Below are 22,713 nucleotides of genomic sequence, written 5' to 3' on the forward strand. Positions count from 1 at the left end.
CATTAGTGACAATTGGTGGTAAGATGTAGCATCTATTCTATACTATCATCTTATGCTGTGCTTGGAAATATGGATTCCATTTGTTATATAAATTATGGAATTGAAATGCATGGATTATATATGTGTTTGTGAATTAATTAAGATTCAATATCCTATTTTGTAAGATTTAAAATATGAATTTCAAAATCGCAAATATATTTATAGGAATTTCAAATTCACCGCTAAATGAAATATCTAACAAATTAATGAATTTGAAAAATAATCACTGATATCATTACATTTATGTGTTTATCACGCATTTTGCATTAAATTGAAATTCAAAACCATTTTCTGAAAAAGTTCCAAATTGCAAGCTTAATTATTTCAGCAATAGTTCACTTGGAGTCATCACCAAATTTAATCTTTTATAAGAGAACCAGCACTTTTATGTAAACAGTAAATTTGCTGAACTGCTTTGACATATGTTTCTGGAAATGATACGCATCTTCTCACAGCATATATTCTCTGTTTTTCCCTCTTGTTGGTTAACAGGAAACAGATTACGATTTGGATACAAGCATAGAAGGTTCCCAAGATGATTATGAAGGTAATAAGGATGCTGCACGTGCTCTCCTGCGTGTAAAACAAAAGTTAGATGGATATGAAGAAGGTGAAATGAGAAGTGTCCACGGGCAGGTAATATTCAATTTCAGCTGTCACATTATTGGTCCTAAATCAATGGAGTTCAAATTGAAATGTTTGATTAATGTGATGTAGGTTCAGCAACTGATTCAATATGCCATTGATCCTGAGAGATTATGTCAGATGTTTCCTGGATGGGGAGCTTGGATGTGATCCCTTTTCCATATTCTTTTTTCCCCGGTACCCCCCACCCCCGGGCCCCTTTACATTTACACCCAATCATGTTTTTGTACAGGCGGATTTCTTTTTATTGGGGAATTTTAGGGTTTCTGAAATTCAAGATTGCTTCTATAAAATTTGGATTCAACGACTTAAAAACCTGATGTCAAATCGGTTAACTCTTTGCTTTTCAATTCAATACTAATAAGTATAACCCAAGCAAAAAGATTGACAAATCGACATGTTTTATGTCATTTCAGTTAACTTTTTTTTTTTGAAAAGAAACAGACTGTTGAATTACATCATATTAAACTGAACAAAAACATCACTTGCTTTATCAGAGTAAAAAAGATTGTTAGCATTTCTTTAAGAGGATCAATAGTTTGGTAGTGGTTGACAGGCATCAAAAGTTGTTGGATAAGCTTGATCAAAGCAAATTTTGATTCTGTTGAAGTGTCTTTGGAGAATCTTGATCACTTCCAAGCAGTCACTTTGAATTGTCATCCTTTGATACCTATGGCCTTGAAGAAGAACAAGACTATCATACCCCATAATTTAACATCAAAGATTGAACACTACCCCAAATAAGGTTTGTACCCTAGAATTTGATCTCTATTTTTGTAACATAAATCTCCTTCAGTTGATGCAGTTCTTGAGTTTGTCTTAATGGCACCATCAGTGCTTAAATGGACCCAGTTACTTGGTAGAGAGTTCTCAAATCTAATTTCATGCCGCACTAATAAGTCTTCATTGTGAGTTGGAGCTAGAGCTATACTATTTAGCTCAATCATAAGACTTTAACAATTTCGAACAGGCTCCAAGTTACACTCTGGAAAATGAAAAGATTCTTATTCTTCTATATATGCCAAGCAAGCAAACCAAAGAGGCAAAACAAGTTTACCTCCCCAAGGTTTGCCTCAAGGAGTTTTGAAAATATGAAGCTAACCACTCATGGAGATTATCCAAGAAGAAATTACTACTCTGACTTACCGGAATAATCTTCAACCATACTTATCTTGTTGCAGGCATCTTTAATCACATGCAAAACATCCTCTGATTCATTTCTGCAAAACAAAGAAGAGCTATCATTTCCAATCTCTCGCCTCACTTATTCCACATTAGTGAGTAATCGTTGTTTAAGGAGAAGCCATATAAAGATGCGAACTCTTTGATGTCCTTGAAACTTCCAAGCAACGGTCTTGTTATGTTATGGAAGGATGCAGCACCATTGTTGTGGTTTTGAAATTTTTTTTATTTCTGTTATTGCTTTATTTAGCGTAATTGTTAAACGCTGCGTTTTTGGCGTTAGAAAATTTTAATGAAATAGTCCGTTGTAGTTAGGGTCTGAGTCGTGTTCAAAACGACACGTTTTGAGTCAATACCATTTAATGAAAACAATGTGTTTTAAGGCAACTATTAGTTAACAGCTTGCCAGTCTGTTCTCAGAAATCGTTAGTTTCCCTCTTAAGCACCATTCATGGGGGAAAATTGTTAAGCAATTCAGTGGATTGGTTTGCTCATCTCTCGACTCTCATCTCTCATCTCTTTCTCCCTCGAAATCTCTTTTCTCTTCTTCTCTACTCTGTTAAATTTCTTCTGTTCGAGTTCTTCACACATCATTTCAATAGTTGGAGTAGAATTGACTCTTGTTTTCTTTTCTTGAGGGAGAGTTGTTGCCGTTGGTGTAAGCCATTTTCCCGGCGAAGGTTATTGTCACTCAAAAGCTCTTTCACTTTTAGTCCTAAATTTACCTTGATTTCCTTGAATCTTATCTTTTTCCCACTTGTAAAAGCTCCTCAGTTCCTTAGACAACTTCCTCACTGTTTATATCCCTGCATCGCGCCTCCACTCTTAGCCTTGCTCCACCACCGTTTCATCCCACCACTGTCAGCCTGTCAGCTTTTCCCCTCTCTATCCCCTTTTCAACTTCTGCCCACTCCTGAATTCAAGCACGCATGTCACTCTACCTAGTTGCTCTTCCGCCGCAATCTGTCACTTTGCTCAGATCTCCCATTATATATTTATCTAATTAAATATTTATACCAAACATTACCACTTGGGTGATTTCAAATGGAGAACCCAAACATAATATAAATTCACAAATATGCCAAGCACTATTAACCTGTCAAAGTTTTATATAAATATTTAACAGTTTCAGTACAATGATATCATAAAAAAAAAAAACATAAACATAAACATGACATCAATTAGATGTAATAAAAACAACCCTGTTTAGCGGAGGCTGCTATTGATTGCTCGCATTTGTCCTATGTTTACACCCAACCGCAACATGCCATGCTCTATATTCTTTAATTTGCCACTTCTAAATTGGACATTATACAACTAAACGGGGGAATGATATCGATATCTTCATATCGAGACACATGATACTAGGCATCTTTGAAAGAATGCTAGCCTTCGGCATAAACTGAGAACTTCCGAGTCTTCAAGATAGAGCCTGGTTTGGTCTGGGGGTGCAGGGGAGAAATCTATTAGGTAAGGAATACACATGAAAAGAGTTGTACACGAGTTTGTTAGGGTATTCACCTTGTAACATGTGCAAGCCATCAGTTAAGCAAGAACGGGACTCAGACCAGATGATTGTTGTATGCTAGCAGCATAGTCTCGAGCCCAAAGGTCATAATGTATAATCTCCTCTAGGGAAGGAGTGGCCACAAATTCTTCCTGGTGCTTCTCACATGTTAATTCCACCACCTTAAAAATATCCAAATAGCTGATCCTGAAATTGGGTAACAATTTATTTAGCTCCAAGTCATCGATAACCACAGGAGGATCATATCCACACCCATGTCCGAGCAACATAAATTAAAATAAAAATACTACTACACATGTATGGAATCCCAACACTATAAGAAACCAGCAGATGATTCAAAGTTCCACCAGAACCTGAAGAATTCTCGGTTTGTGTAGAACAAAGAGTTTGTGAATAACAAGGCTGAGTGCCACGGCCAATCATATCACTCCATGCGTTACTGGGAACTGAAGATTGTCAGAGTATGAGTACCCAAGGCAGAATTAAGCACCTCAAGGTGATTCGCTTGATTGATTATGCTAGCATAAACTTCATTGACCAATCTCAGATCAAGAGGTTGGGGTTCCACACTTGGTCTGTTGCTGGGTGCAGTGTGACAGTAGCAAATGGCGACAAGATCCTAGTTGTGAAGCAGTTAAATGTGGGCATGAAGTTCACAGCAAAAAAACTGATTTCTTGGTGCTAGTTCTCATGGACTGTGAATAGGTAGTGGGGGTAGAGTGGCTCAAGCAAATAGGGCCAATTGTGTGGAACTTTACAGGTCAATGCAGTCTGCTGTTGACAAGCACCTCAATTATGACTCCCATTACCAACAATGCACGTCAGAATCAAAATGCAAACCACATACTGACAGAGGACCTCCAAAGACATATAGCTCACTATGCTCTGCTGTTTGAAGTTTCGGACGAGCTACCTCATAGGTAGCATGATCATAAGACCACTTCGGTGGATAATTCTCAAACAGTCAAAATAAGGCCATACTGATACCTTATCATACAGAAGACGAGAGAGAGAGAGAAAATGGTTGTTGAGATGAATGATGCAGGCATCATCAGGAGGATGGGCAGACCTATAGGCAACCCAACAATCTTCTGGTCAAGGAAAGATCTTTAATCCCTTGGTGGAAGAACTATTGGATGAATCCACTAGAGCTTGCTACTTCTCTCAGCTAGGCCTAAGGTGGATAATAAGAAAGGGAGAATCTTTTTTTGCTATCAATTAGTCCATAATTTTTTTAAAAATAAAAGTACATGGACTCGATTCATTAAAATTGAGTAGAGGGACTGAATTCATGCTTTAACCTTATAAAAAAAAATCAAAATTCCCATGAAAGGTAAAGGCAGAACCCAGACATAAAACTGTAAAGTGAAAGCAACATTTGTTAACAAGATAACATCAGGAAACAAAAGACTTACTTTTCGTCTATGAACAATTCCACAGCTTTCTCATTAGCTGCACTAAGAACTCCTGTCATCGTGCCTCCAGCCCTCCCAGCAGCATAGGCAAGACTCATGGAGGGGTATTTCACGTTGTCAGGAGCCTTAAAAGTTAGTGAACCAAGCCTGCATCATCCATCAACCAACTTAACCCATGAGAATGAGTATGGAGGTAATGCATTTTCAATAAACTTACTTTTTCAACCAACAAAAGTTTCAAAGGTAACATGCAGTAAATACACTGTTATATCAAATCTGCAGGCACCAGGCTATTAGCATTATTATTATCATCACAAGTATTATTTCTGTTAATTGTAAGTCAAATGAAAACCTATCAAACTTTGAAAACTTAAATTAGTGGTGAAGTAAATTTTGAAAGGAGACAAACTAATTACTTGCAAAGATCAAGGCGAGGCCAAGTTATTTCAGAGCAATAAATTCTTTCTGGCCATGACATAGTGTAGAGGATTGGCAAGCGCATATCTGGCCATCCCAACTGAGCCAGCACTGATGAATCCTTCAAAACAAGAAAATGCAAAAATAAAGATGGGAAATGAAAATTCAATTCCATTCTATGCTCTCCACATCTTGCAATTCAAGGGCACAGGTCCCGCACAAACTAAACGGTAAACAACATGTAACATTTGTAACATCACCAAGAAGAAGTAGCCAACAAGATTAAGTTAAGAGTAACACCTGTGTTTCAACCATTGAATGTATAATAGATTGCGGATGAATTACTATCTCAATATCATCATACTCAGCTCCAAATAGGTAATGAGCTTCAATGACTTCTAGACCCTGTCAAATAGACAAAATCACTTAATGCTAGTAATTTAGACTAGGTTGACATCTAAATGATGACATAATATATTAAAAAGTACAATGCTTGTAATTTTGAATGAGACGTTTGATAAAACTAAACCTTATTGAAAAGGGTAGCAGAGTCCACAGTAATCTTTTTCCCCATATTCCAGTTAGGATGCTTCAAAGCATCGGCTACTTTGACTTCTTTTAATTTATCAACAGGCCAATCCCTATGTGGAAGAAAATGAGCAAATTGTTCAATACAGCTTCTTTCTTAGTGATGTTAAAGCAAGTTATATTAAATGTTCAGTAAAAAATATAATCGAAATGGAAGTTCATGTTTATGCACATCCAGGCCTAGTTTTAACAATGTCAATTTCTTTTCAATTGAAGACAGAAAGTAAGGAGATGTCAGCAAGTAAACAGTTCATTATATCAGGCTTTCAACTTACAAACTTAATCATTCTAACTTATATTACGATTCTACACCTGAAAGCCCCACCAGATGCAGTCAAAATAATACGCCGAAGTGCACCCTCTGGTAATCCCTGAATACACTGAAGAAACACAAGATTCTATGAGCTTGATCTGTAGTTATCAAGAATGAGTTAAGCAATAAAATGACAGCTCAAGCAAGTTGATGCAACAAGTTACACCAAAAAAAGAGCAAAGACAACCAACTTTTGACAAGAAAACAACACATTTGACAAATAATCTCTGAAATATGAGCAATTTTCAAATAATCTTATTCATTGTATTATGGTTCCGCACCTGAAATATGGCAGAATGTTCAGAATCAGCAGGAAGAATTTTTACTTTATGTTTGTGAGCAAGAGGAAGGACAAAGGGGCCACCAGCGATCAGGGTCTCTTTATTGGCCAAAGCAATATCTTTGCCTGCTTCTATTGCAGCAACTGTAGGCTACAAAATATAAAAAATAAAATAAAAGATCAGGATTTTAGCAGCGCAAAAAATATATACTAATAAACAACAAACTATTTACTTCTCTTTCTAATAAATATTCTAATGGTTGACAGTAAACTGTAGTTCATAATATCTTGAATATACTTTGTTCAGTGGATACAAAGGAAGCTATGCATGGAGGATGCAGAGATATATCTGCAGATATCAGTGCGTACCTTCAATCCCGCACAGCCTACTATCCCTGTAACTACACTGACAGCATCTGGATGGCGAGCAACCTGGAAAATTTTAAGCCATCTAAATACTAAAAGTTGCTTTATCTTGTTAAATAAAAGAAACAAAGAACTAAATGATAGGTACCTCTATAACACCTGATTCCCCAGGAATAACCTCAGGCTTTTGCTCCATATCAGCCAAAGCCTCTTTTAGTTCATTTACCAAAGACTCGTTTCTAACAGCAACCAATTGAGGTTTGAATGTCTTAACCTGTAATAAGCAGAACAATTATCAGCCTACACAGTTGCTACTCCCTATTCATTTAAGCAAAAACTCAATTCATGTTTTAAATCTTATAAGAAAAAATTATCATATTGATTGTAACACTTTTAAGCATCTGCTGAAACCAGTTTATATGAGATTATACTACAGAACCACAGATGACTCAAGTATCAGTAGGTCATGATGACACCAAAATCATGTTAGTCCATGAATCAAGCTACTCAAGCCCAAGGTTGACATCTCCAAATGGTTTTTATGTAAGAAAACACTAACGCATTACAAGTTGCCCGTAAAACTGAATTGCTACCTGATCAACAAGAAGGGTCACATTTGAACCAGCAGCAAGCGCCACAACTCTGAATTTATCTGGATTCTCTGCAACTATGTCCAACGTCTGCAAAACACCAAATTGTGATTCTAAACAATTTGATCAGGTGCTATGCAAGCCTAAAACTGGAGCAAAAAGCTACATAGGCAAATGGCCGCCAGACAGTTTAATCGTAAAAGGCCAAAAAGTTACTTTTAGCATGTAACAATTAAAAGTTTTTCGCTTTGCCCCATTTCACCTGAGTTCCAATGGAACCAGTTGAACCAACGATGGAGATAGGCTTGGGGCCATCCCAAGTTTTGCGTCCGGGATCTGGAAAAGCTCGTCCAGGCCATGCAGGTGGTGGTTGAGGAGCCTGAGCTGAACATTGAACTTTCCTCCCAAACGTGGTGCCACAGTCCTTCTTCAAAACAAAACCCCCTTAAAATTCACAAAACAACAATCTTTAAAAATACAATCCAAACCCAAGAAACCAAAAGAGAAGCATTTTCAGGGATTTAAACAAATAAAAACAGTTTTCCAGGTGTCTAGGAAACCAAGCACGGAAGAAAGAAAGGATGAAACTAGGATAAGTTGCAGCAAAAAAATAAAAACCTGGAAATAGCTTGGAGAAGGAGCTGGACTTAGTTGAACCCAAGAAGGAGATAGAATGGATTTCAGGAGGAGAAACCAAATTCAAAGCCATGATAACTGTGAAAAGGAACTCCCTTTTAACTCAAAACAAAAAGGAAATCACACCAGGCTAGGCTTTGGAGAAATAAAAAGTGGGGGTGCCAAAAGAAAAAACTTTGAGAACTCTTTGAATAAGGAATTGGTATAAATTTGTGGAGGTGGGGGAGTTTGTGGAAGTGGCAAAGGGTGGTGGGGGTGGTCTGCTGGCGTTTGTTTTTAGCATATGTATATATAGTTGGGCAATGGGACAATTGGGACGGTAACATCATCAATAACATACACATATACTAACCAGTTACCACTATGGTTCTGGTAGTATAGTCTTTAAGACCCAAGATGATGGTCTCAGCTACCCTGGTCGTTTCATAAAAAACTTGTTAATCAATATAAATATGTTAATCAATTTTATATTTTTTTGACTGAATTTGATATAACAATTAAAAACTTAAGAAAAATATATATTATATATATTTACATGTGAAAAATAATAAAATAAATAAATAATACATTAAATTAAAAAAATAATTCTTAATTTGAAAAACTTCTCGATAAATAAACTTATGAAATATTGAATTTTTTTGAAAGAAAATAAAATTTGAAACTTTAAATTTGTTCATTAAGCTTGTTGGAAAAAATAGATTGAAAAAAATCAAAAATTGATGATAAATTAGAATTATTTTCACAAAATATATAAATATTATCTTAATTAAACTTGGGGAGTAAGGACATTGAAATAAATGAGTGAAGTGGAAGTGGAAGTGGAAGACGGCCGGTGGTGGTGGTTTGCTGATTGAGCAATATAAATATAGTTAAGCAATGGAAGAAGTGGGATGGTAATACATGCTTAAGTATACTACATTGTACTTTTTGACTTTTTAAGACAAGAGGATAAAGGAATGAGCAATAATGTGATAATTTTATTCTTTTGAAATAGAATTACGAAAACGTTTATTATATGTTTCTCTTAAAAATAACTATATTGCTGAATAAAGAAAACACCCACTATCGCGTTGTGGGTGCGCAAATATTATAGGTACCAAACATATTTTTTTGGCAATATTTTCTACTGCATGCATAAACTTCTTGTCGTTTCTATCATTTTTATTATTATAAAATTTTCAATTGAATTTTGTGTGATAGGAATTAGAAAATTATTTTATTTTATTTTATAAATTAACTGATTAATTATAAGGTATTCTTATATATCTATACTATTATTTAAGTGTATTATTAAATTAATACTACAAATCAAATTAATACCAAATCCATCAATAAAATTATTAAATTAATTTTATATATTTTAATTAAATTATATTTTAAAATTCAATTACACATCCACAAATCTAACGTCATCAACACTAGTCATATAAAAAAAATAGCCCTCTAAATCTTTGACACCAACTTAACTTACCTAAAGAAACCATGTAAAAGCCAATATTATATTATAATTAAAAAATAAATTAGGGATATTAGATTTTCTATTTTAAGAAATAACTCTTGACTAAAACCAACTATTCACTTAAAAACAAGACTTTATTTTTATTTTAAAATATAATATTTGTAATTTAAAAAAATAATTTTCAACTACAAAATTAATATGATGAATTCGAGTATTAAGTATTTTATTGAGTTAGTGTCACTCTCAATCGAGTCATCAATTCAGTTAAAAATTATGAAAATATTCTTCCGTAATGAAAATAAGTTATAATATTTTAGAGTATTTTAGTCTTTTTATTTTAACAAAAATCAATTACAATATGCATATGGTAGGATTTAAACCTGTACCAATTTATTTAGTAAAACCTTAAATTTACCACTCAACTAAAATTTAATTTTAATGTATTTTATACATTTTTATTTTAATATGCACAAGCTACTATCCAATTCTCCATTAGTTGTATATATATACTTATTATTTATCAAGTGTTTTACTAAGTTCGTGTCACCCTCAACCGGACCACCAATTCTATTAAGAAATTATGAAAATATTATTTCATAATTAAAATAAGTTATGCTATTTAAGAGCATTTTAGTATTTTCATTTCAATTAAAATTAATTAAAATATGCATATCGTGGGATTTAAATCCGCGTCAATTTGATGAGTAAAATTTTAAATTCACCACTCAACTAGAGCTTCATTTTGATGTGTTTTATACATTTTTATTTTAATATGCACAAATTATTATCTCCATTAGTTGTACATATTAATAACGTTATTAATTGAGTTGGTGTCATAAGTCAACTCCACACTAACTCACTTTTGTTGACAAAATTATGATAAATCATTCTAGTGCATTTAGTATTATTTATCTAATGCATTTATGTGTTTAAATTTTATTTTGCTCCCAATTTAATATTTTTTAATTTTAATTTCGTCATGATTAATTAATTTTAAACTATACGTTTCTTATTTATTGTATGTTATTTTTTAAACACACAATTATATTATAAACCTGTAATTTCCATACACTAAAATTTCTAATACTTTTTACATAATTTACTTAATTAAATTTGTTTCACTTTATATCAAACAAAATCACATATATATAATAGTTATATGTAGTACTTACTATATCCAAAAATTTATAAAGTTGGTGCATTCATTAATTACACATTGTCTCAATTAGTAAAATTATTTAAAAATAAAATTAATATTAAAATATTCAACTAGAGTGAATAATATTTTTTTTAAATTTACTAAATAATATTAAAATAATTGGATTGTATAGTCAAATGAGATTATGGATATAATTTCAAACTTAAATATTTATTAAAGATTTACTTGAATAGCAAAAAGTAATTCGGTGAAAGTGTTATTATAAAAAATTGTAATTTTCTAGATGTGTTTGATTGATGAAGCGTAATTACATCGTAATTTTTTATGTCATGTTTGGTAGTACAAACTATAATTACACAATTACATAATTTATATTTTTAAAGTATATTAATTACTATAAAAAATTATCGGTACGATATTTTTTTAAATGAGTAATAAAAATTAAAATCAAATAATCATATGTAAAATATTATTTCAAAAAAAGTAGTTGATAATATGTTTACTAATAAAAATTATAAGAAAAACAAACATATTGTGACACATTTTTATAACATGTAAATTATTTTTTACAATATACTTATTTACCATAACTTTAGAAAAATTTTAAGATTTAAATAATATAATTTTTATAATAACTTTATAAAATTAATATGAATCGGTTTTATAATATAAATTTGTTAATATTTATAATATAATTTTAAAAAAAATTGGTCATTAATCATCCTAAATATTTATACGTGTTCATGTTTATAATATAATTTTTACAACTTAAAACTTGTATAAAAAATAATTTTTAAAGTTAAATAATGAACGAGTATTTAGAAAACAATAATATAATTGGATTTGGATGTAATTAACCAAGTAATTGCTTCTAATAATTGGGAAGTGTAATCAAGATGCGTCAATTATACCTAATTTAGTGAAATTTACCAATTATAATGGTTACTCGAACATGTCATTTATATGTAATATTAAGTAATTACACCCGAATTTAATTACTAAGTAGCTGTTGAAACACGAAATAAAGTATGAATAAATTCTGATGAGTTAAATTAATTGGACGGTAACTTTTTTGAGTTCTCTATATTTTGAAATTAAAATATTAACTTTCTCGTTTTTCCTCGTTTCATCAGAAAAGAAGGTGAAAGGATGTAAGGACAAAGAGAGAAAATCCCAATGTCTCATTTATATAAAAATTTTATCGTCTTCTTCAAATCTAAAGATTCTTCATTCAGCAATACGTTTAACAATTCATTGTTAAAATCAGAATTTCTGCGCCAACCACACTTTGATATAATAATAACATGTAAACTCTGAAATTTTTAAGATGCGAGTGAAGTTTTTTTATTTACAGGTTTCATAATTATATTAAAATTATCGATATATTATTCTGTTTAATTAAATTGATAGTTGACTTAAAAGTCTATTATACAATGGTAAGAATTGACGATTCTTATTTTTCTGAGTAAAAAATTAGATTTGAATTTTTCCGAATCGAGTGAAATAATTCGAGTTAAATTAAAAAAATTAAATGTGTCAAATTAAAATATTGTTATAATATAACTAATTCCATATTAAAGCATGTAAATTTCAAATCAAAAAATTTTCAAAGCAATATAATAAAAAATATTATATTTTAGTATGATCAACTTGAACTATTAATTAACTTATTTAGATCCCAAAATCATTATTTTAGAAAATTTTAAAAATTTTATTTTTCTTTATATATATATTTTAGGATTTGTTATTTTTTAAAAAAATATATAGATTTTAGAATTTTTATAAATATTTTGAAGTTTAAAAATTATTTTAAATTATTTATGATTTTTGTTGAGAGAGAGACCAATTTGCTCATTTTCAAAATTGCTAGAGACTAAAGGAGTATTTACACCAATTTGTTATTCGAGTTATTCGAATTGTAAAATTCAGCTCGACTTGAAACTCGAATTACTTATTAGAGTTGGCTCGAATAACTCGAACAACTCAATTTAATTAAGTCGAAAATCGATTTTTTTAAATCGAATCAAATTTTGCTCACCCCTGATAAATGGTCGTGATTGATTATGATTATGATTATAATTTTTTGTTTAATTTTAATTTTAAGTAATAAAAAAATGAGGGTTGATGCAATTAAAATGGGTAGAATTCTTATAAATAATTGTATTGAGTTGAAGTAAAATAAGAGAAGGGATCTACAGTTTGTGAAATTTGGAGATATTCCATTTCATGAAGTTTGTCTCTTCACAAATAACTTGCGTATAATTGGTTAAGTAGGAAACATGAAATATAAGTGGGCGCATTTTGGTCATCTTTTGTCTTTCTAGACACAAGCATCTCCCCTAATTTTGTTCTCACTCCAACTCTTTCTTAATTATTAAACAGGTGCTTCTTTTCATCATTCCAGATTCTTTCTTTTCTTTCTTTTTCCAAGTAAACTTTGATAACTGTAAGGTTTTTTTTTAAGATTTCAGTTACTGTTAAATCAATTGTTGATGAAACTCGAATTCTAATCATTGACAAATTGCTAAGAATTATTGGGCTAATGCCCAAATAATACCCCAGCCCAAGATCAAGTTTTGCCTTAACAAAAGACATCTAGCAGCACATGAAACAAACTTTTATAGGTTCCAACACTTGGTGGGATCACATATGGGCACTTTTCATGTGCCGCGCTCCTGACACAGATTACCTTATATCCCATACAATATACTTCGGCTCAGCTAAGAACAAAAATGGGGAACTATCAATTAACCCATACTTGATCTCCAAGGCAGTTTGGCTCAAGGTCCTAAGTAACATCATCTTCCTCTCATGCTTCTTTTACTTATCATTTCTTTGCTTATCTTACATTAGAGCTTTACTTAACCATTTTATGTCAGAAGCTCTAAGTATCGAAGTGTTGGAACTGCAGTGATTCGTGGTTCATTAGTTCAGGCAATGGCCGGAGGTATTTATGTTCGATATTTTTCACTGCTCTATATTGTAAACTGTTATTTATGCTAACACGAATAACATCTCATAGTCCAAGCTCTAGAACCCCTTAGCTCACTTTTTTTCACCATGGTGCCCTTCTTAAATTAATTTATCCACCTTAAAGTCCAACTTCCATAAAAAAAAAGTTTCAACAAGTACAACTCAAGTTGGTATTACTTTGCTTATCAAGCTCAAATGTGAAAATAATTGCTAAGTTCAAAGATTAACGTAGACCCCAAAAAAGTTCAAGCCCTATTGTGAGAATAGTTATCAAGTTTAAGCCCTAAATATTGATTTAATCCAAAAGTAAACTATTGAGTTAGAAATGTTAACTTCTTCGCTCATCGCCTTTTGAAACAAAATAATTATTCGGGTTAAAGAATCACAATTTTAGAAGTCAACAATGGTGAAGAGTAGGCAATCATCGACAAATTGGAGGTGGGAGATTCTTAGGCAAAAGTGATTGATCTTTAATCCATCAAAGTGATTATCATTCACAACTTACTCGAGAAGAAGAGACAACACATTGGCCATAATAATGGAAAGGTACGGGAAACAAGAGGTTGCCTTGTCTAAGACCTCTTTTTAGAGCAAACCCTTCTTTGCTCTCTCACCATCGATCACAAAGCCTAGACGGACAGTGAAAACTCGTGTCATGCCACAATTCATTGGTCACAAAAACTCATTTTTCATGGGAGTTGATTGAGAAATTTCCAAGAAATTTGGTCATAAATCTTAATCATGTCAAATTTAATAGTTGTAGCCTCTTTTCTCCTTTATCTTCGTTTCTATAATGCATGAAAAACTTTACGCGGGATGATAATGCTTTGTTGAATTTGTTGATCGGTCACAAATGCAAACTCGATGAGGGTATATAATATTTGAAAGAAAGTATCCTTAAGAGTGATTTTGTACATGAAAATACAATAGCCAATGGGGCGACTTTGAGAGATCAACTCCTGGTCATTTGCTTTCATGGTCAATATAGTGTTCGTGTAGTTGACTTTTTAATAAGAATCTGGTGCTGGAAAGAAAAATTGAAAACCGTCAGCGCCCTCCTTGATCAAATCCCAAAAGTTGAGGCAAAAAGTGCCAGAGAAACCATTGGGCCCAAGGGCCTTAAGGGAACCGATTTTAGAAACATTTTCAATTTCCTCATTAGGGACAATATCCATAAGAACAACATTCATCTCTTTGAAGAATCAACTTGTCCACCATTGCAAGCGATTCATTAATTCTAGGAATTAGAACATGATGGAACAACTCAGACACCTTATCTTCTTCATCAACCCATTTCCCGTCAAGCCCCTTATTTCTTCGAATGGCATTGGTGTTGCGATGTTGAATAGTGTTGAGACTGCCAAGCTTGAGCCAATTATTTCTTCCATCTCCTAGATGGAATCGAGTTTCTTTTTCATGGCTTGAGCTTCATACCTTGTTTAAGTGGTAGTCTGGGCCAATTGTAGGTAAGCAGGTTTTTAAGGAGTTTGGCCATCATCTTTCTATTGTTGCCGAATTTCGACCTACTCCATTCGTGGAGAAATGAGAAGGTAGTCCTGAGTTTTCCATAGGTGCTGTGATCACCCATATCTCCCGTACTCAAGTTCCAACTGTCCTGAATAATTGCACCACAATTTGTTGGCGGAAGGAAATATCAAATTCCATTCCACCATCACCAACACACGGTCAAGTTTTTCTTGAATAGCATCAACCCGTCCTAATTTTCCACGAGATCCATAAATTTGCACTAATCAATCCACTGACAATTATTTTTTTAAATGATAGAAATATACCTAAAAACATTTCAATATTTATATCTCTTCATGAGAATGAATACATTTTTTGAAAGAACAAATGCTAAGACACAGACATGTAAACTTCTAGTGGTTCATCATCTGTTTTCTTCTCTAACCAAATGGGGGGTGGAAGTCATAATTATCAATCTTTCTGTTCCATTGGGAGCAAAAGCCATACTATTAGTCTTACCAGTTTTTTTCTTCAGGTGCTAAGAAAGTTGCAGCAATCTGAACATAGAGTAGAGGGTTATATATAGATGATGAGATTTGGATCCCTAATATGTCAGATATCACTTTGTGGGAGTTGATTGCATGAATGAATTGATCCAAGACCTTAATTCTGTACGCCATCTTTTTACCAAAAATGAAATAAATTTGTTTCTCCCCTGGAGATACATAGGCATTGAGGACAACCAAATTAACCATCAGAAAAGTACAGCCACAATTAATTAGCTGGGATAATTGTTTCCCTTTGCTTGGATTCCAGGGAAATCTCCAGAGAAAAGAGTGACAAGAGAATATATATATATCGATATTAGATCAGAATCCACCACAAAACCGGCTTTGACAACATTAATATCACCCTACCGATAGCTTGATAAGAGCAGATGTGCAGGGCGATAGAATCCAACTCCTATGCAGACACAAGAACCAGGCACCAAATGACCAATAAGAGGGTGTATACCATATCCAAATCTGAATGCTTACATTGTTATCTTTTGAAGGGAAAAAATTTCACAAGAAAAACATGATATCATATGTTCTCTGTTCAATAACGAAAACCGAATGTGCAGCTCAAGTTGATTGAATCCAATCGTGCTATGATTTTGTAATTGCCTCAGAGATCAAGCAGATTCATGGGTACAGAGTTCGTAACCAGATAAAAGCGAGCTTAATGCAAATGCAGTAAAAGCCAGAAAGGCCATTGCAACTGAGGCACTAGTCATCTCAGTGAATTCATCTTTGCCCCAATTAGATTGCCAATCATCTATTCGGGTGGCTGCTGCAGATGATGCTGAAAGCAAAAGATAGGCTAGTATCTGCAAGATGAAACCAAAGAAGCAAGCAATTCTCTTTCAGCATTTTGCTCTTTGTTTGCACATATAAACGCATGCCTTTGTGTTTCACTTGGACATTTTGCGATTCAAACAGCCATATGTATCTTATAAAATACTTAAATCCATACATATGGTGCAATTTTATTAGCAAATTGGATGCAAGGGCATGTGAAGTGAACTCAACCTATCACAAGAAATGGGAAATCTAATTAACAGTTGCCAATAGTGATACACTGATACTCGACAACATGGCAAGAGCCAAGAGGCATATCCAGGGAGAGTTGCAGTAAATTAACTTGTATAGTAATTAAGAAAATGCCAGGGGTGAATAACTGCTAACAATGAAAGCTAAAGTGGCTAGTTTACAATTAAGTGTTCTATAAAATGCAAAAAACTTGCCTGATCCATGAAGAAATCAAAATGCTGACGAAGGTAATGGCGAATGACATGTTTTCGCATGATGAGATGATAAGCTAGAGCATAGGCTTGAAACCCCGCATATACAAATCCAATCACATTTACCGATAGGCAATACCTGTAAAAATATATATATTCAGTGAAACATGTTAATGTAAAAAGTAGACATTTAATGAAGCATTTAATGAAGAACCTGTATTCTTTATAGCGGTCGAAAGAGTCACCGCTCCAGCCTGAGGTTTTATCAGCAGCCATAACAGAGAAAGATATCAAGCATAAAACAATTTCACTTAATCGAAACCCTAGAGCTGCCATCTTCACAGTCTCCTTCACCTTCGATCTCCTCAGCACAGCCGCCACTGCCCTTGCTCCTCCTCCCCTTCCCCCTCCACCACTCACTTTCGTCTTCGTCGTCATCCCCTGTCCTTCCTCCCTCACCGATCGGTTCACTGACAATTGCAAGGGTTGTTGCGGTGGAGTAGTCGGCGGAAGCGGAGGCGAAGCAAACGGGGAAGAATTGGCGTTGAACTGGGTGGACTTGTCGAAGGCGACGAGTGCCTTGCAGTTGTCAACTGGGGGGGAGACTGCCGGAGGAACATGAGGAGAGGAGGTATTTTGGGGATCGGGTGGGACGGAGTCACCGTGGTCTGATCGGAGAGGTGAGTGGGGCGAGTCGAGGTGAGACAGTGAGTCGGAGTTTGAGGAAGAGGATTGTTTCATGATGTCATCGAGAGTTTGATTGTTTTTCATCGAGGCTTTGGGTTCCATTTCTTTCCGGAAATCTAATGGCCTGAGTAAAAGAGAGGAAACAAACTAAAATTAAAATTAGAAAGAAAAAGAAATCAGGGTTTGGGGTAGCGAGAAAATGAGTGAGTGAAAAGAGAACGATTGAAGAATATAAGACTTTTAAGGGAAACTATTTACTTTTTATTTTTTTTGTCTAACAACGAGCTGCTATTTTTGGTGAGTAAAGATTATATTTCTGCAGTAAGAATATGAGAAGAGAAGAAAAAAAAAAGAAAATAAAGAAATAAAAAGAAAAATTAAATTGTTAAAAAATATAAAAATATAGAGACTAGTTTTAATAAATAAAAAGCATAACAAAATTTCATTAAAATAAAAGAAAAATGGAGGAAAACTGAGGGAGAATGAGAAGCGAATTAAAAAAAGAAGAAGGAAAGTTCAAAAAAAAATTTAAATGGTTCAAAATAAAAAAAATTATAAGAATTAATTGTATAATTTAATATAAAATTTTTATTTAAAATGATGATTTAATGTACTACGTCAGCTCCACCGTTAGTGTACTTAACATCCAGTAATTAAAATGTTACAATATGATAACGTAAGTGACTAAAACGTAACATTTTAAAGATAATTAACTAAAATATAATTTAAAATAAATAAAAATAATTATTTTAATAGTTTACCCGAGTTCTTAATTTACTGATTTACCTCGAGCTTTAGCTTTCGATCTAGTGCAGTAATTTACGACAAAGCCCAGGATTTTTACCGGTAAATTCCTCTCACGTTTCTTTGGTATGACGTGGCAAAATACTATTTGTTGACTGTTTTTCACGGTGTTAACATGGGATTGTAGGGTGCAAAACACCCTGGCTTCATTCAGAACCCTCAAATTATAGTCATCACGGAGACAAAGTTTAGAGTTGCGAATCTGCCAGGTGTTGTCAATAAGCTCTCTTTTTCATGCTTGGCGCGATACAACTACTATTGGTAGGAGAGGTGGCATTTGGCTCTTATGACTCTCGGCAGTGGTTACAATCGACAATCTTTGTGGATCAACTTGTCTTCAGTAGCTAGGAACCATAATATACCAGGGATTGCTACTGGTAACTTCAATGAAGTCATCTCCACTCATGCAAAATGAGGGGACCGTGTACCTCCCCGAGTAGAATAAAGGCTTTTAACGACTGTCTCAATGAATGTGGTCTCATTCATCTGGGTCTTTTCTGGTCCTAAATTTACTTGGACAAATTTGAGGGAAGCAGGTCATCTTATACAAGAACATATACTACGCTTTTGCCAACCCAATTGGAGAATCCTTTTCTTGAACGTGCGAGTCCAATACCTCCCTCGTTTAAGGTCGGACCATTGTCCAATATTAATCTCTTTGGAGAATAATGCTTGGAAAGAAAAAAACCCTTTTAGATTTCAGGAAATGTGACTCGTTCATGATGATTTCCCTCACATAGTGGAAAAGTTTCTGGAACCAGCCTAGCCGCCCCTTAAAGCCTACCATTGAAGCTTTTACTCAATTCCTTATCAGTTGGAATAATAATTTTTTCGGTAGCGTCTTTAAGAAAAAGACGAGATTACTTGCTCGTATTGCAGGCACTGAAATTGCCTTAGCCGAGGCACCAAACCAATTCCTTATCGACCTCCACTCAACCCTCCAAAATGGTCTTTAATGCACCCATGACAAAACGATTTGGGCACTTAAATCTCGGGCTAGCTGGCTTATCGACGATGAGGGAAATACGATATTTTTTCACCTTTCTACGATGATCCATAGAAGCTTCAACAAAATAACCTGCCTGAAGGATGATTCAGGCTCCTGGATCAAAGACAAGAAGGACATTGAGGATTTATAATTCAATCCTATTTCATCAACCTTTTCAAGAGTTCCAACTTGGAATCTTCCTTGACCGTTACCCCTACTGATTTTGTTCGGCCCCACATCTCAAGTGACCGAGCTAATAACCTGCTTGCCCCGATTTCGGATGTCGAAATAACAAAAGCTACCTGGTCCTTTAAACCTAGAAAAGCACCGGGACTGGATGGTCTTCACTCTTCACTCTCTCTTCTTTCAACGTTGCTGGCCTAAAGTTAAGCTCAATGTTTGCAACATGGTAAAGGAGACTTTTCGTGAAGGAATCTTGGAAGAAGGCAACAATAATACCCTCATCGCTCTTATCCCTAAATGTCAAGGTGCTTTCTCCATCTCCCAGTTCCGTCCTATCAGCTTGTGCAACACAGTTTACAAGATCATTACCAAAATAATGGTAGCGAGGATTCAATCAATTCTCCAAACTATTATTTTGCATGTCCAAGGTAGTTTCTTCCCCAGGAGGCAAACAACGGATAACGTCATTATTGTCCAAGAAATCCTCCGCTCTCTCAAAAAAAATGAAAAGCAAGGTCAGAGCGATGATTGTGAAACTTGACCTTGAAAAAGCTTACAATAAGCTGGAATGATCTTTCATTAGAAAGGTTCTTCTCTTTTTTTACTTCCCACCCTCTAATTAGGTTAAACTCATTATGCATTGCATTTCCTCCATTACGACCACGATCCTTGTCAATGGTTCAAAGCTGAAAAGCTTCACACCTTTTCGAGGTATTACACAAGGAGATCCACTCTCCCCATACTTGTTTATTTTGTGCATGGAGTACCTTAACTTTCAAATTTCAAAAAAAAGTGGATGATGGAAATTGGAAACCTATAAAAGCCTCGAGAAATGGTCCCCAGATCTCACATCTGTTTTTCGTGGATAATGTTATTCTATTTGCAGAAGTTGACTCGAGAACCACGAGGACTATCAAACGTGTTCTTGCAAAATTTATGGAAGAATCCATTCAAAGCATTAGCTTTCAAAAGTTAAGAATAGTATTCTCCTCAAAATGTCTTGCTCGAAATAAAGAAGAGGCAACTAATGCCCTAAATATCAAGGAAGCGCAAGATCTCGGCAAATATTTGGGCTTTCCTATCCACTCCAAGAGAGTCTCGAAGCTCGACCACGAGTTTATTGTTGACAAAGTGAGAGCAAAGTTGTGGTCTTGGAAAGCAAACATGCTCTCCCAAATGGGATGACTTGTTCTCATTCGATCAACCATGGCCTCTATCCCGACTCATATCATGCAATGTCACTATCTTCCCTCAAATACATTGGAAGAGCTTGATAGAATTAAGAGGAACTTCCTTTGGGGTGGCACGAAAAGTGCAAGGAAAATACATTTGCTTAATTGGGAGAAAGTTACGCAACTGAAGTCTCATAGAGGTCATCACATTAGGAAGAGAAAAGCTAGGAACCAAGCTCAGCTTCTTAAGCTCGGTTGGCACTTAATTTAGGAAAAAGACAAGCTTTGGGCAAAAACTTTATTGTCAAAGTATACTCCAAATGGTGGCGTTGTAAGATTTAAGAAAGACTTGTCTCTTACATCGGGTTCTTTATGGAAAAGTTAGTCCTTTTATTGAGAAGGGGCTAAGGTGGGTGATTCATAAGAGGCTCTCGACAAGCTTCTGGGATGATTCCTGGTCAGGGCAAGGACCTTTAATGAGTTTGGTTACCGGCCCTTTGAGAGAGGAAGAGAGTTCTTGGACTTTCAATCAAGTCCGAGTTTTGTGGGATAGTTTGGGAGAAGATTGTTTATCAATCAACTCCCCTTGGAAATTGCCAATAAACTTCTAAGCACTATGTTGAGGCATGATGCTTCCCTCATGGACAAACTTTGTTGGGGCCCCTCAAAGAATGGGTCATTCACTTTGGCCATTGCCTATGATCTAACAAATGGATTCCTTGAGAAATCTCATGACATTAACAGGGACCTCTGGCAAACAATCTGGAAGTTGAAGCTTCCGCCAAAACTAGAATTGTTTCTATGGAAATGTGGGAATAGAATAATCCCCACGGGAGCTATGTGTCCAGCCGAGGGTACCCGCTCGATAAGCTTTGCAAAGTTTGTCATGGTTCGGACGAAGACATTGGGTATATTTTCATTAACTGCCAAAAAGCCAAGGAGGCTTGGCTCGATGTTAAGGCTGCCATCGGTTTCTCTCCACTGAGTTGGACAAATTGGAATGGATGGTTGCTGTCTAATCTAATATCTAAACAGTGGGTTCATAGACCAAAACTGCCTTTTTATCTGGTCTTTACCTACTGTCTTTGGGAATTATGGTTGCAGCGAAACAATTTCATTTTTAACTTTGGCCACTACGAGACGAGCTAAGTTTAGCTAAGAGCTTCAATATTAGTTACTAAGTTTATTATTCATTTCATGTCTAATGTTAACTTTTTAAATATTAATCCTATCTGGTCCCCATTAATGCAATACGCTCCTCCGTCCTTTGACGCCTACAGCCTACTAGCATCTCACATTCTTTTCGGGAAAGAAGCAAATGTGCAGAAGCTTTGGCTCTAATGGGATCAAGTCTCAATCAACTTCTTACTCGGATTGTAATTTCATCAAGGATTATATTTTTCATTAGTAATCACCCTTCTATTATTGTCATGTCCATTTTAGGGGCGGAGGCCAGAGGGGCCGTTACTTATCTTAATATTATGAAATTTACTAAATCTCTTATTGTATCAGCTCCCACAAAATTATTATATCTCTTGCAAAATTACTAATGTGTACTTAATTTCATACCTTTTGTAAATTATTAAATTTCTTACAAAATTACCGAATATCTTAAAAAATTACTAAATTCTTATAATATTATTGAATCTTTTACCACACTGTAATGCTATCTAATTTATATCATAAATTACTAATTTTTTTTACAAAGTTATTGAAGTTCTTAAAAAAACAGCAATTTTCTTAACAAATTATTGAATCCCTTGAAATTTATTAATTTTTTACTGAATTTCTTGCCAATTTACTAAAATTCTCCTATAGAATTACTGAATTTAGTATAAATTTACTAAAGCTCTTACAACATCAAGAAAATTGAAGTAGTAAACGGAACTGCTCTTGTAAGCCTAATTTCGAATAATATGCCTTCTAAATTATTGTTGCAAATGTTAATTGATGATTATAACACACTCTTACTCGAATTCCAGGTCTAGATGTTGAGCCATATATTTAGGGAAGTTAATTATTGAATTCGCGGACTTACA

The 22,713-nt window shown here is 34.3% G+C and overlaps 3 protein-coding genes across 4 annotated transcripts in view; 1 reads left to right on the forward strand and 2 right to left on the reverse strand.

Moving 5' to 3' along the window:
- LOC107892485 (serine/threonine-protein kinase ATM) overlaps positions 1 to 1,076 on the forward strand; it is a 46,641-nt gene extending 45,565 nt beyond the window's left edge. Inside the window, exons 70-71 of the mRNA XM_041101034.1 lie at positions 532 to 675; positions 757 to 1,076. Coding sequence (XP_040956968.1) covers positions 532 to 675; positions 757 to 834 — 222 coding nt within the window. The 3' untranslated portion in view covers positions 835 to 1,076. The remainder of the gene's footprint in view (positions 1 to 531; positions 676 to 756) is intronic.
- A 1,869-nt stretch (positions 1,077 to 2,945) lies between these two features.
- LOC107890888 (1-deoxy-D-xylulose 5-phosphate reductoisomerase, chloroplastic) lies at positions 2,946 to 8,303 on the reverse strand. 2 transcript variants are annotated; one of them, XM_016815480.2, is made up of 13 exons: positions 7,982 to 8,303; positions 7,626 to 7,807; positions 7,367 to 7,453; positions 6,922 to 7,047; positions 6,777 to 6,839; positions 6,409 to 6,558; positions 6,127 to 6,194; positions 5,756 to 5,867; positions 5,527 to 5,631; positions 5,226 to 5,347; positions 4,810 to 4,956; positions 3,388 to 3,580; positions 2,946 to 3,308 (listed from the first exon to the last, which is right to left on the reverse strand). In XM_016815480.2, exons 1-12 carry the CDS (start codon positions 8,070 to 8,072, stop codon positions 3,412 to 3,414), a joined length of 1,422 nt encoding a protein of 473 aa, XP_016670969.1. In that variant the 5' UTR covers positions 8,073 to 8,303; the 3' UTR covers positions 2,946 to 3,308; positions 3,388 to 3,411. The 2 variants fall into 2 exon arrangements, 1 of the variants encoding a protein (XP_016670969.1); XR_001682079.2 differs by lacking the exon at positions 2,946 to 3,308 and adding an exon at positions 3,748 to 4,463.
- Positions 8,304 to 15,894: 7,591 nt separating this feature from the next.
- LOC107890887 (CASP-like protein 4A3) lies at positions 15,895 to 17,853 on the reverse strand. The gene is made up of 3 exons (XM_016815479.2): positions 17,055 to 17,853; positions 16,844 to 16,979; positions 15,895 to 16,426 (listed from the first exon to the last, which is right to left on the reverse strand). Exons 1-3 carry the CDS (start codon positions 17,627 to 17,629, stop codon positions 16,232 to 16,234), a joined length of 906 nt encoding a protein of 301 aa, XP_016670968.1. The 5' UTR covers positions 17,630 to 17,853; the 3' UTR covers positions 15,895 to 16,231.
- Positions 17,854 to 22,713: the final 4,860 nt, after the last annotated feature.

The sequence above is a fragment of the Gossypium hirsutum genome, chromosome D09 (assembly GCF_007990345.1).
Source record: "Gossypium hirsutum isolate 1008001.06 chromosome D09, Gossypium_hirsutum_v2.1, whole genome shotgun sequence".
NCBI lineage: Eukaryota > Viridiplantae > Streptophyta > Magnoliopsida > Malvales > Malvaceae > Gossypium > Gossypium hirsutum.

Excerpts from the sequence above, each read along its gene's own strand:
- LOC107890888 (XM_016815480.2), bottom strand. The coding sequence starts at position 8,072 with ATGGCTTTGAATTTGGTTTCTCCTCCTGAAATCCATTCTATCTCCTTC. Across the intron at positions 7,808-7,981 it reads CTTCTCCAAGCTATTTCCAG|GGGGTTTTGTTTTGAAGAAG; the intron begins GTTTTTATTTTT and ends GTGAATTTTAAG. Across the intron at positions 5,348-5,526 it reads ATTCAATGGTTGAAACACAG|GATTCATCAGTGCTGGCTCA; the intron begins GTGTTACTCTTA and ends CTTGTTTTGAAG.
- LOC107890887 (XM_016815479.2), bottom strand. The coding sequence starts at position 17,629 with ATGGAACCCAAAGCCTCGATGAAAAACAATCAAACTCTCGATGACATC. Across the intron at positions 16,980-17,054 it reads GACCGCTATAAAGAATACAG|GTATTGCCTATCGGTAAATG; the intron begins GTTCTTCATTAA and ends ATATTTTTACAG. Across the intron at positions 16,427-16,843 it reads TTGATTTCTTCATGGATCAG|ATACTAGCCTATCTTTTGCT; the intron begins GCAAGTTTTTTG and ends TTCATCTTGCAG.